Source organism: Centropristis striata, chromosome 22 (genome assembly GCF_030273125.1).
Source record: "Centropristis striata isolate RG_2023a ecotype Rhode Island chromosome 22, C.striata_1.0, whole genome shotgun sequence".
Lineage (NCBI taxonomy): Eukaryota > Metazoa > Chordata > Actinopteri > Perciformes > Serranidae > Centropristis > Centropristis striata.
Window position 1 is genome coordinate 23829198 of NC_081538.1, and position 18240 is coordinate 23847437.

At 38.3% G+C, this 18240-nt stretch overlaps 1 protein-coding gene across 1 annotated transcript in view; it reads right to left on the minus strand.

Annotated features, from left to right (window-relative positions):
* Nucleotides 1–17779, minus strand: part of ppfia2 (PTPRF interacting protein alpha 2) — a 270055-nt gene extending 252276 nt beyond the window's left edge. Inside the window, exons 1-2 of the mRNA XM_059325903.1 lie at nucleotides 17417–17779; nucleotides 322–577 (exon numbers count right to left, since the gene is read on the minus strand). Of these exons, the coding sequence (XP_059181886.1) occupies nucleotides 322–570 (249 nt within the window). The 5' untranslated portion in view covers nucleotides 571–577; nucleotides 17417–17779. The remainder of the gene's footprint in view (nucleotides 1–321; nucleotides 578–17416) is intronic.
* Between the last annotated feature and the right edge of the window lie 461 nt (nucleotides 17780–18240).

Below are 18240 nucleotides of genomic sequence, written 5' to 3' on the forward strand. Positions count from 1 at the left end.
ACTGCAATGCAATAAGATACTAAAGCAACAAAACTGGAGGCGGTGCAGATGTACTGTATGGGCAACATCCAACAAAGTAAAAGCTACAACAGTTTTAGAGCAAACTAAAAAATATGCCTGGCAAATCCAATCCCCACAGATAAAATCAATCTAAGCCAGGCATTCTGGTGGCCTAGAAGTGATGGTGCATAAATATATCTGCAGCATCAGGATTCAATTCCAGCCACAGACATTTGCTGCATGACTCCCAATCTTTCTTGTCTATATCAACACTATCAAACAGTTAGTAAAGGCAGAAAATACATTATTGATGTGGCTCACCTGTGGCAGGGCGGAGCTGAGCTGGCGCTGCAGAGAGTCCCGGTCGTAGATGACGTCCTGGAGGTGCTGCTGGGCCAGGCCCAGGCTCTCCTGGGTCTCCCTCAGCGTGTCCAGCAACCGGTCCCTCTCGTCCAGCATGTTGACCATCAGCTGCTCAAAGTGGGAGTCCGGGTCCGAGGCGCTGCTCTGAGAGCCGCGCTGGCTCAGCGCCGTGTCCTCGCTGATGGTGGGCATCACCTCGCACATCATCTTGGCACTGGAAGGAGATCAGAGATAAGAGTTACGACAGGACGTTAAAACATTGACTACATTTCCATGCATGCTTATATGACAATATTCACTTCATGATATTCAGTATTCTCTTATACTGGATGTAGAATTTTCCAATTAATGAGGTGATACTACCGCATTAGGAATATGTGTCTCAATTGGGAACACAAACCAACTAAAAAGAAGAAATACATCTACTTTTAAAGATTATTAAAGACCTTCATATCGATCCATATCCATATTTTGATGTGATAAACGTCACTTTAATCGGAGTATGCAATGTTGCATGTAGGGCTGGGCAATAATTCAAGACAATAATTTATCGCCTTTCGTTGGCATCATATCGTAATAAAAACAAATATCGAGATATCGTGATAAAAAATTACAGTCTAATTGTATACTAACAAGCACTAGGGCTGGGTGATATGACAATATATATATATATATATTACCTGAGCAATATAAAAATGCTTGTTGGATATATTGTTTTGTAAAGTCACAGTGTCAAAAACCAGCAGCGGAATTGCGTTACGGAAAGGTTTACGTTATTTAGATTACTCTTTACTCTTTATTTCATTCTTGAAAGTGGGGACTGTAGTTTTATCATAAAGACAATTTATTAACCAAATTACCAGGAATCATTCTATATCGTGATATATATATATTGTTATTAAGGTAAAAAATTACCTATATCGTGATAGAAGATTTTGGCCATATCGCCCAGCCCCAGTTGCATATATATGCAGGTTTATTAGTGAAATAGTAATTTTTATTAGCCCATGAACAGCTTGGTGGAAATACTGTAATTTTCAAAATAAGGGCAAAAAAACTGAATGTTTTCTGCATGTAAATGTACTCATGTTGCAGTGTAATCAATAAATTGGTACTCTTGAGTTGATCAAGGTAAAATATGTTGAGATAGACTTATTTCTAATGGCTTATCATCAAATATATAACACAGTAATGTATGTTCCATACAAATCAATTGCAGACCATTGACCTTGATGGAATTCTTCTCTCTCAAGAGGGTAGGCTTTTATATTATTCATGTTCATCTCGAATATGACGTTTTTATTACATATACCAAGTACTACAACTTACAATATGCATGTGTTTTCAAGGTTACATCATGCTACATTCTCCACTTTTATGGAGAGGAAGAAATTAGCTTCAATTTGTTAGAATCAAACTCCTCATCTCCACTAACCACTAACTCAATAAAAACGTGAAAATATGACTCACACACACACAGGAAATCAGTTAACACACTTTCAACAGCAGAGAAAGAGTTATGTAATAGATGGCAATATCAATAAATATTGAGTTATATTGCTATTTACTTGAGTCACACCTGCAGCAGTTTAATCAACACTCTTTAGCTACTATTAAAAGATGCCAATAACCATAACAGCAACCTTTTCAGAATAAAATTCATGAAGCACTGCAAACAAATATGAACTGCAAGCTGTATTGTCCTGCATTTTCTGAGGTGAGAATTAGGTTAATAAAAAAAAACTAAAAAAAAAAAAAAAACTTATTCCACTTCAGGGATGCATTGGGCTGCACATATCCTTCCATGCATTGGATTGATGGATGGATGGAGAGCTGCACTATGACCGTACTAGTCATGTGTTTCTTTACTTGATTCATTTAACTCTTGTTTAGTTTAATTTCTCGTATTTTTTTTCTGTATGTATTTGTATGTATTCATCACCGGTGAAACGTTGGGAAGCTACCATGCAAATTTCGTTGTATTTTTTTTGTACCATGTAAATCAACCCTCATAATCTCTTAACCTTAAAGTATATAAGATCTTAATAAAAACTACAAAAATTGTTGTGTTTTGTTTATATTACAGCAACATTAATATATTGATTGGCTTAAAGTCAGAGTTAGATTAGCTAAAGATGAAGATCTTAGCTAAACAAATGTCTCCACATCATTGTCTACTCCATGTGTGAATATCCATTATTTCCGTTTGTATGGCTGGTGAGTCTGTGGCTGGCCCTGACACAGTTGGAGCTCGGCTCAGCGTCACCCCGGCGTTTCAGCGGTGCAGGGACGTCTTGGGAGGCTGGGCGTTCTGCCCTAGATTTCACGCTTGTGCTGTTTAATGATCCAGTCCAGATCGAGTTGCATAATACACCATATCTATGCTATAGTAGATATGTGAAACCATATTCTAGCTTCCCTGAGGGGACTTTAGAAAGCCTCTGGAGTAATCCTGCATAGGATAGTTCACGGGCAAAAACAAGGTTTCATGAAGCCAGCTAAGCTAAGCTACAAGAAACCACGGGAAATAAATATTTAATGAGTTCAACACAAAGCATGAAAAATACATTTAGGATACTCCATGAAAAGAGAACTTGGATAATATGCTTATTTGCTTCCTTACTGTGATTTAATATCAGTTTAATCCCTGTGTTTTAACTAAAATCAGACATGTTTAGCTTAGTTTACCGGAGAGGCTCAAAGCAGGAGAAAACGGTTAGCTTCCATTTAAACGTGAAGAATAAACACCTTACAACAGCACTAAAGTTGACTTAGTTACTGAATAAATCTTATCAACAAGCAAGCCAGCTATTAATATATTTAGCAATCTTTATGGTTTCACTCAGAGCTGGAAAATTGAGCGAAGCTAGCATCTTTAAGAGGGCTGAAGTCCTGCATTCTGCATTCACAGTCACTGGACACAGATGTTTGGTATAGAGACAGGCTAAAGAGTTATCACACATGTTCACACATGTAAAATACAAGGGATATTGTGCAAATATAACAGCTAATGAAAGAAACAAAGCTAGGCTAAACATTTCCCCTTGCAAGATAAGCTAGGTTAACTCATTTTAGACAAATATCTCCACTGTGTGCAGGTATGAAATTGATGTCAGTCTTCTTATCTAACTTCCAGTAAAGCAACTAAAAATTCAATTCCCCTTAATGTCACAAAAAATGATTCATTGCAGGCCCTCCAGAGCAACAAATGCTGACTGTCATGATTGATGCTAGCCAAACCTATTTTGACATATTTCCTTTTTCTGTTTTCCACAAACATATTAAATGGTGTCAGTCAGTTCCTCACTAAAATAAGTAATAATCCAAAAGCCTAACAATACTCTTAACAGAACCAATCACAATGTTTTTCACAATATTTTCTGGGTAGAAACCCCTACGTCATGGTAGCTAATGATATAACGGTGCAGCACAAATTGGGTTGAGATATATTCTCACCTAATTCTTCTCAAATGTATGTTTAATGCTTTCATATCACAGGAACACTGTCACCAATATTAGGTGGGACCTAATTTACCTTTTGGCCCACAGGCTAAAGAAAATGACAACTTGACCAAAAACACTGTCACTGTTGGGTAAATTTACACCAAAATCTTCTATCCCAATATAAGTCTTTTTTTTATATCAATAACAATATATATTATGATATAACATGTTTTCTGGTTATTGGCCCAATAAATTGTCTATTTGAAAAAACTACATGATAAAGCCTTTTTTTTTGCTCCATACTCAGCACCTCTGAAGTTCGCTCCGGCTTTGCCCCCACCCACAGGGATCAGAATGTAAATCATAATCTAAATAACGTAAACCTTGCCGTAACGCAATTCGGCCGCTGTTTTTTAACTGCAATACAAACATTATAGAAAAATATACAAAACAAGCATTTTTATATTGTTCAGGTGCAATATAATGTCATATCGCCCAACCCTAGTGCTTGTTTGTTTGAAATTTGACAATGTAATTTTGTATCACAATTTCTCGATACTTGTTTTTACCACCATATGATGCTAGTGAAAGACGATAAAATATTGTATTGAATTATTGCCCAGCCCTACACTTGAGACACTACATAACACAAGCACAGCAGAAATGTCAGATAGGTAGATAACCAACTATATAGCGGTACAGTTGTGGCTGAAAATGACAAACAAGTCATATATTTCTGCAATTCAAGAGTAAGTTGTCTACCCAGAAGCGATATTTGTTGTTAATGCACCATCACAGTGATTCAGGCTACACTTCGAGGTTAATCACTTCCGTTTTATATTAACAGTAGACCATAGTTACTCAGTGTGTTGACCCAGGCCAGGTTTACTCAATATCCATCCCACTGGCCAGACTCGGTCCCCTCTGGGTGGGTTATAATGGCAGGTCTGTGTCTCAGCATGTTCTGGCAGTAAGATGGGGTCTCCCAAATCTTCTCCAGGCACCTGGCCAGACTCTCACCAGTTCACCATTCAGCCACCATCCGCTGCCGTTTAGACCTGAGAGACGGAGCCTGTGTGCTGCTTGGCTGGACACTCCGCACATGCCAGCATTTCACTTGGAGAGCAGGCCAGCCGGCGGACAGACTGGGACGTCGGTGGTGCATTTTAAGTAGAAGGTAGTGATTTATTCCCGACTCTGGCTCAATACGTGTTAGTTGAGCACAGGAAGGAAGGGGCTGGTTGCAATGAAAATCTATACGAATACCTGGCAGTGGATATCAAAACAGACTGTAGGCAAAAAGAATGGATGGTGGTAGTAAATATTTAGTGTTGCTTGTGACAATCACTTAAAAAGGAAAATCCATGCACCCTCAGGCCATCTTCTACTATAAAAAATGTATATGTGGTAGAGTTGGGTCAATTTTCCGTTTTGCCCGTCCAGTCCGGATACCAACTTGGTTTGAAACTGTGCCAATGTGGGAACATTTTGGACCTAAGAGCAGCTGCTTCCACTCCTCTTTTTCTTCTTCTTCTTCTGTGTATTGACAGTTTTTTAACCAGCTTAAAGGTGAATTACTGACACCAAATGAACTGGAGTCACTTTACTCTAATTCAAGCACCAAGTGGTAAAATCTGGTATACCGGATGATCCGGTCTTTGGCTTAATACCAAACCAATTTGAACATTTTCACACCAGACCAACCTTGATATAAGAGTTTGTTTCCTTAGTACTTATGTGCTTTGTTGGAACCTTTGCCTTCCACTTTCCATCAAACTAATGTGCCACCATTATTTGGGATTTCAAACAAGTCTTTCTGAAAAACTGTATCAGCACTGTTGGTGGTGGTGCAGAAATTCATACTTCTGCTTCTTGCACATAATGCAAAATGGCAGCTACAAAATGGAAAATGGCAGCTCTTGTTTCCACATTTTACAAGTAGAAAATCACAAATCTGATTTTTACTTGTGACCTCTAACATCGCTCATGACTTCTCTTTGATCCAAAATGTGACTGTAGATGACACAATGCACCAACAGATAGACCCTGCAGTGCAAGGTACATTTTGGTTGTTTATTGGCGTTTTATTTCTCGGAAAGCAAAGTGTATTGAGGATGTTTTTTCTGCTTCACGGCCCATACAATCCCCTTTTGTCCTCTTCTTGCACCTTATGCTTTGATCTCACCGTGACTGCCCCTTAAATCATTTCTACTGTCTATGAAAAATCAATAGACACGGAGCGAAAGTGCACTGACTGATCTGCTTTTGTCTGCACCCTTAGACGTATTAAGCAGCCTTCCCGAAAACCGAAAGCAAACCATATCACTCAATTAAACATTCATCCGCTTAATTGTGTCAGTCAAAAAGCATCGTTTGTTTAGGTGGAGATTCAGAAAAAGGAGAGAAATTCGTCAGCAGAGCCTTGAAGCAAAATCCAGTGATAAACACCCACAGCTTTCCCCTAAAATTTCCCTCTTTTGTAGGGATATTCTGCTCTTCTTCTGCGGCTCAATATTTGCCAAATTGTGTCAGCGGAGAGCATGTTCGAGCAGCGAGTCATTAGTTTTTCTCTCGAGTGAAACAGGCAGGCAGTGGTGATGACAGGTAAGAGCTAGTGTGATCCTCTTGGATAGATAAACACTAATCACCCACAGTGGGCAGTGTGAAGAATGTGTGGTCTGAGAGCTCTATTAGCCAGCTGGGATGCAGATGTTGTTGAGATTGCGCTCGCGAGCAGTGACAATACTACTTCCTCACAACTGAACAGCCAATTTGACCCTCATTACAACAGCTATTTGGTCCACAGATATTCATAGAGCCTGAAACAGGGCGGCTGCTGATGGAGAGTCGTTCTTACACATTTCCTCTGCAATGCAACATCATGGCACATTATGATAATGTACACTGGGAAATCTGCCCTCAAATTCCCATAGCGTGTCAGACTTTGGCTTAGCATAAATGCATGTCTAATAATGAATATGTACGATTTTATCTGTCAGAATGATAGTCGTGGAGAGAAATTGCTATTTGTAGCAACAGACTAAGAATGTTGTATAAACAAGATGGAGCTTAAGTGACTGAATTTAGCGCGGCTGGTTTAAGATGTTAAATGCGAGTCTGAAATTATGCAGGAATCACGGGAGGGAGGAACGGCAACGCGCTCAATTGAGCACATTGTGGGCCGCAGATGCAGTAAGAAATGCGCACAGACAGACAGACAGGCAGGGATCATTGGGCTTTTCCCTTCATGCCATCTGCCAATCAATGAATTATTCAGGGGGGTGGGAGTGAGGTTTTCTTCCCAATCACTGTAACAAATCCAGAGCCCTTTTTCCCTCCACATAGAAGCTTCTTCCAAGCTCAGACACCTGGCTCCAGGCTCAAGTCTAGCTGGCAGCAGGAAGTTGCTGAGCACACGCATCAACCTACAGAAACGATGCATTCACACCAAATCAGGCGTTGTGGCGATTAGTGCAGGGTTGTACAGCAAGCATGTTTATTTTTACTGCCAACCAGGATGCAAAAACTATCAAAAACAATGGGGTTTTAACTGGTGCACAAGGCCCAATTGAGTGACTACACGTGTAAACCTAACATTACATGTTTTGGTCATTCGTGCTGCTAGAATTTGCCAAATGTGCCGACTGTAGCTCTGATCACAGTTACAATATTGACCGTAGCAGCGAGAGTTGTGAAGCTGTTTCTTCTTTAACTTGATACTGTTCCACTGTCATTTTTTTCCACAATACCTGATTTTGGGATATTTTCCGGATCCCACTCTAAAAGCCTGAGTGATTAATAGCTGCAGCCCACTATCAATAGGAATTAGAGGTGAGGGAAAAAATCCATACAGCATAGTTTTGCGATATTTTGCATGGCAATATTATATCGATTCATGGTTATTCAAGTATCGATATTAAGCATTATGCCGTATTTTAAGCATTTTCACCATTTTTATTTTCAGAGGCTGTAGAGGGCTCACCTTTAGGAATATACTGGAGATACTGGTAACATTTGAAACTAAGGAAGATCTAAGGAATCTACAGGCACCATGTGACATCCTATCATGGGGCGTCTGCTGATTCCAACTTCTACTAGGAATTACATCTTTATTGGACATCGCAGCATCTTACAATCTACAGCAGGGGTCTCAAACTCAAATTACCTGGGGGGCGCTGGAGGCAGTATCAAAATGACAAAAAAAAAACTAAATTACTTAAAAAAGACACAAAAATGACCAAAAAAGACTCAAAATGACCCCAAAAATACACAAAATTACTTTAAAAAAAAGGTACAAAATTATTAGAAAGACACAAAATTACCAAAAAAAGACACAAAATTACAACAACAAAAAAACCACAAAATTACAAAAAAAAAAGACACAAAATTACATTACATAACATTTCCACTTCTTCCGGTAACAACAACATGGTAGATAATAAACGGTCCTGCAGCAGCTGCCTCGCCACGAGGGCCGCAATTGGCGCAAGTTTGAGAGCCATGATCTACAGTCAGTGTCAGGGCTTAGTGCAGGAAGTATTGTGAACTACATGTAGCAAGGTAAAAAGGAACACTGTGGAGATGTGGATGGGTGTGTAGCATATTTGGAATAAACCGAAGATTTATACTCTTATAGGTACTAGCATATATCCATTATATCATCCTTTAGATTGGTTCCCTCAAAGCCTCGCTTTCATTATGTTATTCTGTCTAACCGGGTGACAATGAAGGCTTGATATACAGCACTAAGGAAGTCTGTCAACCGTTTCTATGACAAAACATGACGATTATTGTTTTTTTTTCTGATATCAGTAGCTGAGGGTTATGAGGTACACCTAAACTTATGAAGGTAATAAAATAATATCATGGAGGATCCACAGTCTGAACCAAGATGGTAATACACATTACAACTTCACTCTCTCTGTTCTCTCTGTTCAAGATATATACACTCTGGGGTTTTTTCCAACTTTTTGGACCATTTCCACCAAAAATGAATTTGTTCGGAAGCGGAATAGTTGAGTCTGAGTTGGAACCAAAAAACAGCACATTTGGCTTGACCTGAAGTGGGAACTAAAGTCGTTGTGTATGGGAAGGAAAGAGAGGATGAAGTCTTGCACCTAACAGTTTACCATGTCTTCTTATCATTAAAAGTCAGTTAATGCTTGTTTTTTGGATAGAAACAAATACTTGTAATAAGAGAACAAAAGCTTACAGTTAATCATTGAGTTAATGAATGACAAATCCTTGTCTTAAACGATTCTACTCAAAACTGGCAAGAAAACTGAATGAACCAGTTCAAATTTGGTGAAGCGGGATATCACAGTATTTCGCTAAGAGGCAACTCAACAAGCTTGTTGGTAATGGAAATGGCGGCCGCTGCAACAACTGTAACCGTGGAAAGTCTATGCGGCAAAAGAAAAAGAGCCCTGTTGGCGGAGTAGGGTGAAAATGGAGAGTGGTGTAAAACAAGAGTGAAAATTGGGGGTAAAAAGTTGTCTGCCTTTATATTTACCATCACTGTGGAGAGGGCAGCATCTGCTAATACATCTTTAGGATGATTATCTACACTTTAAAAAACAGCTAAATAGACAAATGTGGCTTAATGAGACAAATCCCTGGTGCTCGAGAGTTCCCTGAGTTCAGCTGAAGCAGGCAGTGAGCTATCTATATGGGACAGATGTAAATTTTGCCACTTATGTAGAACCACTCCATTTTTTGGAGAAGAAGAAATCAGCAAGCTGCGGCTAATTTCCTGAATGTCTTCAGTTAATCTCATTAATGGGAACAATTGTGTGAGTAGATAAGGAGCAGCTACACAAAACAGCACTATGTTCCAGAGCAATATATGGCCATGTGAGGCGAATTCAGCACTATTCACCACCTGGGAGACATCAGAAAGACGTGCGGAGGAGCGAGCGTGTGCAGAACAAGCAGAGGACTGAACACGACACTCTGCGGCTTTGGAGATAAGCAGCAGCACCACTGTATGCTTGTTGAGCTGACTTTGGAGACGTTAAAGTAAAATCAGAGTTATTAAATAGTGTGTTTAAAGCTTTGTTATCATCAAGCATGGAATTCACAACTCTTTAACTCGTTAAGGAAGGAGACGATCATTTAGAAATGTTAAAATTAGGCCCAAAAAGCCCATTAAGAAACTAATCTTTTATGAAATACCGGGTCAACTTTTCAAACATTTGTAACACCCTATTAGGTCCTCTTCCTCATATCATGAAATTGTTTTGATGATAATGCACTTCACTTACATCAGGACAAGAAGCACGAGGCTGATTACACACGTCGCTTTGCAGGCCGTCGGGGGAGCTGACGACTGGGAAATTCCACTTTTAAATCATGTCTGTGTTTGATATCTTGGCGTGCCGCTGAGCACAAAGTGCATCTAGACCAGCTTTTCTCAACCTTGGGCTCCCGACCCCAATTGGGGAAGTGAGATGATTTCTGGGGGTCACCAAATCATTTTGGAAGTCAGCTCTGTCTCCACTGTGTTAAAGTGAACGTGTCAATGTGTTTAAGTTTTTTTTGGTCATTTTGTTTCCTTTTGGGGCCGTTTCGTGTGTCTTTTTTTGGTCATTTTGTGTCTTTTTCGGTCATTTTGTGTCTTTTTTTGGTCATTTTGTGTCTCTTTTGGTCATTTTGTGTCTTTTTTTGGTCATTTTGTGTCTTTTTTTGGTCATTTTGTGTCTTTTTCAGTCATTTTGTGTCTTTTTTTGGTCATTTTGTATCTTTTTTTGGTCATTTGGTGTCTTTTTTTGGTCATTTTGTCTCTCTTTTGGTCATTTTGTGTCTTTTTTGGTCATTTTTTGTCTTTTTTGGTCAAATTGTATCTTTTTGTGGTCATTTTTTGTCAATTTGTGGTCAATTTGAGTCCTTTTTTGCTTAATTTCATGTATTTTTTTGGTCATTTTGTTAAAAGTAACAATAAAATATAAAAAAATATATAAATGCACAGACAGAGAGATGTTTTAGTTGTTGTCTGCTTCATTATTTGTCCAAAGTTCATCGTATCAACTGAGTTTGTATGATCTGAACTGTGCAAGTGAGATTCTGTTCAGTGAGACAACATGCATGTTAAATTGGGGGTCGCAAAAAAGGTTGAGAACTACTGATCTAGAGAACGCATCGACAAGCACAAAGAGTAACGGAGAAAATGTTGCACGCCGCTCTTCCACACTTTGGCATCCGTATCGGGACGACAGGTGGGAAAGTGTGACACAGCATTTTTTATGAATGGAACGGACCAGATTGCATGGTACACTCATAGTGCTGAGAAATCCCATTCATATGGCTCCCTGCACCAAGAGAGACAACCAAGAGACAAGCCTGCCAAGAAAACAACAATTCAAGTCTATTCAATTTAATCGCAGCCACAGGAACATACAACAGCTCTCAGACGGGAGAGACTACTGAGCGGATGGAGCAAACTATTAACTCATCTCCCACACTGTACCCAGCTGATCTGTGACATTGTGGGGTGATGCAATAGTTATGCATGACGAGAAGAAATAACCTCGGTCACTGCAATATAGTGCAAGGCTCTCGAGTGCTGGAGGAGTAATAACAACCGGGCATGATCTCACAAGAAATGTTGCATTAAAGAGACAGTTTGGACTGGAAGTGGGGTACTATGAGGTCGTAATCATAGTTAGTGTATTACCTAAAGTAGGTGCTGGTTGGCACGCTCCCAGTTTGGTCGTTTCAGGCAACTGAGACATGTATATACAGGTGCATCTCAATAAATTAGAATATCATGGTGCATTTCCAGTAGTTCAACTCAAATAGCCCCAACCAAGTATTGAGTCATTTAGATGGGCATACTTTTCAGAGGCCAACATTTCCATATTAAACACACTTTTTAAAATTGGTCTTTTGTAATTTTATGAGACACTGAATTTCAGGTCTTCATTAAATGAAAGCCATAATCATTATAATTAGAAGAATTGAAATAAATTAAGACATGAAATGTTTCATCATGTGTGTAATGGATCTATATAATGTGTTATTTCCACTTTTTGAATTGAATTACTGACATAAATAAACTTTTCTATGATATTCTAATTTATTGAGATACACCTGTAGTGCAAGGCTCCTGGGTGCTGGAGGAGTAATAACAACGGGGCATGTTCTCACAAGAAATGTTGCATTAAAGAGACAGTTTGGACTTGAAGTTGGGTACTATGAGGTCATAATCATAGTTAGTGTATTACCTAAAGTAGGTGGTGGTTGGCACGCTCCCAGTTTGGTCGTTTCAGGGAACTGAAACATTTATATATGCTCTTGTCAAAGCCACCAGACTCCATGGACAAAAACAGTCATTTTACCTTGCAGAACATGGGAGTTGCTGGTCTTCCGCTGCCTACATCGGTTAGTTTCTTTGTGTTATTTTATGACTTTGGTGTTTTAAAATTTAAAATTATTAATTGGGATTCACCAATGTAACATAATAACACAAGCAAACTACACGTTTGAGGTAATTGCAGATTGGTAGCTCCCATGTTCTGCGATTTAAAATTACTGTTTTTGTCAATGGAGTCTGGTGTATTTGACAGGAGTATAGAATGGCTTTAGATCCACCCATGTCAACTTAAAATATGACTGTCTGATGGCAATAAAGTGGGAAAAAAATTGTAAATATAGCATGCACTCAAGATTATTGGTTATTTTTAGGTGGGCCTTTATTTAGGTGGGTCAAATATGGTGGTTTCAGTACTCTTGACTGCTTCTCCAAACTGGGGGCATCTTCAACACGTTATACTGTATGTAACACTGTCTATGGATAAGACTTCCTCATACAACCCCACTTCACCGTGTTGTGTGTGGAAAGTCAATTTGATTACTTTTTTGGTAATTTTGTGTCTTTTTTTTTGTAATTTTGTGTCTTTTTTGGTCATTTTGTGTATTTTTTAGGTCACTTTGTGTCTTTTTTGGGTCATTTTGTGCCTTTTTTGGGTCATTTTGTGTCTTTTTAAGTATTTAAATATTGCCGTGACTGACGTCCTCGTGTGACACCTTGATATGAAAGTTTAATGTGAGTTTTATATGAATGGCACTTTACCGTGTTGTGTGTGGAAGGTCCATTTGATACGTTTTTTTTGTAATTTTGTGTCTTTTTTTTTGTAATATTGTGTCTTTTTTTTTGTAATTTTGTGTCTTTTTTTGGTCATTTTGTGTATTTTTTGGTCATTTTGTGTCTTTTTTAAGTAATTTTGTGTCCTTTTTTTGGTCATTTTGATACTGCCTCCAGCTGCCCCCAGGTAAAAAAAAAAAAAGAAAAGTTTGAGGCAGGTTATATCTAGGACATTAGAGTCATGTCCTCTGTATGTTTGTGAAGGAATCTGGGGCATTTTAGAGAACTGAGTTGCATTTTAAACTCTGCAATTCAAAGTTACACATGTTGATTGTCTTGACTTAAAATGTGTATCTCTTTTTATTCTCTTTTATAATAAGCAAAGCTTAAAAGCTACACTAATTAAATCTAAACCTCCAGTGAAAAAGCTCCAAATCACAGATAGATAAAGTGAGATAGGAGCAGGTGAACATAGTGGAGCATTGAACAGTTAAAAGAGCCACATTCATGGAGTAGTTTCATATTTTAATTGTTTTATATTTGACTATTTCTAGGTTATGAAATATAAGTATATGAATTATATTCCTGCAAGACTTTGAGAAGGCATCACATGTAGGGAAATTTTTAGAGAGCGTTTGGTAAATGAATAGCCCGTCCCATTTTAAAGTAATATTAGGACATCAGTATACTTTCAATACAGGTTTTGGTGCAGTGACCTTCATCACATGTGTCATATTGCAAGTGACAATAGTAAGTAAATAGCATTAGTAGTTTCTAAAGAAAGGGATTTAATTCTAATAACCATATTTCTTATCAGTGTGTGGGAGCTAGGACTGCTCGATTATAGTCAAAATAATAATTACAATTATTTTTGGTCAATATTGAGTTCATGAATATTAAACCTAATTAATCGCTGACATTGGAAAAATAATGCATTTATTAAACTTTAAAAAACTGGGTATTGTCTTGAATTTTAACTGTAATAACTGCACATAAATTTAAAAGTAAAAAATAAACAGACAATCATTCATTTATATATATTAGATTAAAAATTCAGTGCGAGTTTTCTTGAATTATAATTCAATTATAATAACTGGAAAACAAATTTAAAAAATAATGTAAAAATAATCAGATTAATAAATTGATTAATATATATTACATATATTAGATTAAAAATCCAGTGTGTGTGAGCTAGGACTGCTCGAATATGGTCAAAATAATAGTTTTGGTCAATATTGAGTACATGAATATTTAACATAATTACTCAATGACATTGAGCAGATGCTTTTCTTGAATTTTAACAATAATAACTGCACAACAAATAAAAAAATATGTAAAAATAATCACATAAATAGATAAATCAATATATATTACATATATTAGATTCAAAATAAATAAGATTAACTTTGTTGCAATATTACTGCAATTCCACAACCTACTGAAAACACAAAACAAATCAAAAGCATCATTGCAAAAACAGCATGCACCAAATTAATGGTTTTATATCTAAATTATCTTCTTTTTGAAATCTTTGGAAGCAGAAATTGTAATTAAAAATAATATTTGGTTAATTGCCCAGCCAGTGGGAGCTTATGTCTATCATATAATACTTTATTTTAAATTCCAGAATCGTCAGAGAACACACCACATGCACAGTAACGTTACAGGCAGAATCCCATCTGTTTCTCTGCAGATATTTATGATCACCCAGACAACTGTTGCTCTGTTTCCTTGAATTTCAGTTATATTAGTCATAAGACAGCATGATGAGATCCATACAGCAAAAGATTCTGACAGATTAATGGGAAGAATGCGTGAAGACCAGCTTATGTATGTGTAAAATCTATATTTAAACATTGCAGTGACTGACGTCCTCGTGTGACACCTTGATATGAAAGTTTAATGTGAGTTTTATATGAATAGCACTTTACCGTGTTGTGATTGATTACTTTTTTGGTAATTTTGTGCCTTTTTTGGTCATTTTGTGAATTTTTTTGGTCATTTTGTGTCCTTTTTTTGGTCATTTTGATACTGCCTCCAGCTGCCCCAAGGTAAAAAAAAAAAGGTTTGAGGCAGGTTATATCTAGGACATTAAAGTCATGTCCTCTGTATGTTTGTCAAAGAATCTGGGGCATTTTAGAGATTTGAGTTGCATTTTAAACTGCAATTCAAAGTTACACATGTTGATTGTCTTGACTTAAAACATGTATCTCTTTTTATTCTCTTTTATAATAAGCAAAGCTTAAAAGCTACACTAATTAAATCTATAACCTCCAGTGAAAAAGCCCCAAATCACAGATAGCTTATGCGTGTGTAAAATCTATATTTAAACATTGCCATGACTGACGTCCTCGTGTGACACCTTGATGTGAAAGTTTAATGTGAGTTTTATATGAATGGCACTTTACCGTGTTGTGTATGGAAGGTCCATTTGATTACTTTTTTGGTAATTTTGTGTCTTTTTTTGGTAATATTGTGTCTTTTTTTTTTTAGTAATTTTGTGTCTTTTTTGGTCATTTTGTGTCTCTTTTTTAAAAAATGTGTATTGTTGGTAATTCTGTGTCTTTTTTGGTCATTTTGTGTCTTTTTTAAGTCATTTTGTGTCCTTTTTTGGTCATTTTGTGTCTCTTTTTTTTTTTAAATGTGTATTTTTGATAATTCTGTGTCTTTTTTGGTCATTTTGTGTCTTTTTTAAGTCATTTTGTGTCCTTTTTTTGGTCATTTTGATACTGCCTCCAGCTGCCCCACGGTAAAAAAAAACAACCTTTGAGGCAGGTTATATCTAGGACATTAAAGTCATGTCCTCTGTATGTTTATCAAAGAATCTGGGGCATTTTAGAGATTTGAGTTGCATTTTAAACTGCAATTCAAAGTTACACATGTTGATTGTCTTGACTCAAAACATGTTTCTCTAAAACATCAGTTTTATAATAAGCCAAGCTTAAAAGCTACACTAATTAAATCTATAACCTCCAGTGAAAAAGCCCCAAATCACAGATAGCGTATGCGTGTGTAAAATCTATATTTAAATATTGCCGTGACTGACGTCCTCGTGTGACACACTGAGCAGTAAAAACGTGAATGAGACAGAGACGGGATGAAGAGGATTGCATGGGTGTAGAGTTACACCCAGCCGGCTGCCATTAGGGAGGCGGGAAAGCGAGAGCAGGCTGTGCATCAAGTGTGTGTGTCTGTGTGTGTGTGTGTCCATTTGCCTGAGTACCTCTACCTGTGTGTGAGCATCTGTGAGAGGCAGGAAGGGAGTCATGGGGGGGTCTTCTGATGTGTGTGTTTCATTGTCTGTGTGTTCAACTGAAAGTAAGTCCGTGCATGCACATGAAAGCATGAAAGGACAGCATGTAGCCTTTAACATCGCCCACAATCCCCTGCAGCAAGGTCATGCAAACCATCAATCGATAGAGATTGAATAAGAGCACACGTCGAGGTGAGCACAAAAAAAAAAGAAAAAAGCAATAAAGCTCAATCGGATTTTGAACCCGGCCACCACCGCCACACACTTCAACAGCATTTTTAAATTCCACATGAGGTCGTTTTTGGCTATACAGTCCTATAAAAGCTGCTCTCAAACCATCATTTTACAGACATAAAAGCTGCCGCCACAGGTAGCCACTCCTCTGTATGACACCTCAAGGTAGTAAAAGCTTTGTCTGCACACCAGACATATCAGGCAGCTGAGTGTATTTGCACTGGAAAGTCACACTCTTTAATGCAAAAAAAAAAAAAAAAAACCCGCTTCTGCATAATGCATGGGTGTCACACAACTTCTGCAAGAATTCAAATATTGGCCTTTTTCTCCATAGTTGCAAATGTTAATATTAAATCTTGCAAGATGAGAGCGAGATCACAGCGTTTGCCTGCAGCAATTAACCTTCCAGCATCAAATTAAGCACCTGCATGCATGTGTGTGTGCCTTTTCATTCATTCATTCATTCACCCAGAGCATGGGAAGTGTGTGTGCATGTGTGGATGGATGACAGAGAGCTCTCTCCCTGCTTGCATCTCTATAATAGCCGGTAATAATATTGTTTATAGGAGGGGCAGCTGTTCCCCCTATGACAGCTCCTCTTTTTTTACTGTTATCAACCACACATGCACACACACACACACACACATGCACAGAGGCGGCCTGACTGCGGCTGATCTGTAACATCTCCTCCTCATTCTCTGAAATGATAATTGGGGAGAATCCTTGGCTATTGTCTCAAGTGCATTACATCATGCCAGCCTCTCAGTCTGCATCCCGCCCCCCTTTAACTCTCTCCTCTGTCTCTCCACTGTGACAGCCGGCCGTATTTCTTTTCCCCCTGCAGAGCCAAGCCAACAACACAATGTCAAGCACACACACGAAATGTATAGGTGACATCCACGGTGCATCCAGGAGCCTCCAAGTGTAGCTACCCAGCAGAGTTGAGGATGTGAAGAGGGCATGAAAATCACCTTGAAGCCTGCAGGAACAGGGGCAATGTAGGTCACCGCAAAACCGGCGGCAACAGTGTGCATACTCACAATTTATCCCTTTACTATGAGCGGAGAGGCTCTGGCAGCGGATCAATGACAACTGCAGTCTCTGCGAGCTATAGCATCAAGCGGACAATCCTAGGAGGCTTCTTCGGTGCAAACAAGCAGCGACGCCGAAGATCCGATCGTAAAGGTGCGGCTGGTCCCCGCCGCTGGCATGGTCCGCGAGCACCGAGCAGGAATAATCGCCAAATTAGCCGCGTCGGGTAATGACATTTGATTTCCGGGGCTACACACACACACACACACACGCACACACAGACACACACACCGGTGGAGAAATTATGGCATGTTACAAATTCTGCTGTGATAAGCGGAGCTGGAAAAGACCATTGTCGGAGCTGGCGGAGGGGAGGCGTGCGGAGTCTTAAAGTTGCAGCTGTGCAATTTTTTTCTTCCTCTTTGACGCGAATAATAATAATAATAATAATAATAATAATACTAAGGAGAAAACAAGGGAGGTCTAATTTTTTTTTTCCATGGCTGTATTTTCGACTTTTTCCTCGTAATTAATTCAATTTTTACGACTTTAATCTCGTAATTAATTTTTTTTTTGTAAATGTGGCCCTGATACTCAGTGATACATCCATAATTTAATCTCATCATTTGAAAAAAGAAAATAATTTTCTGCTTATTGACCAATAAGGTTATGCTGGAAAATTTGTTTTTGCTAAGTGTAAACCTCTGGAGTCTTAAAGTTGCAGCTGTGCAATTTTTTTTCTTCCTCTGTTTGAGGCGTAAAATAATAATAATGCTAATAATAATAGCAGAGACAATAATAATAATGAATTTTATTTATAGGCGCCTTTCGG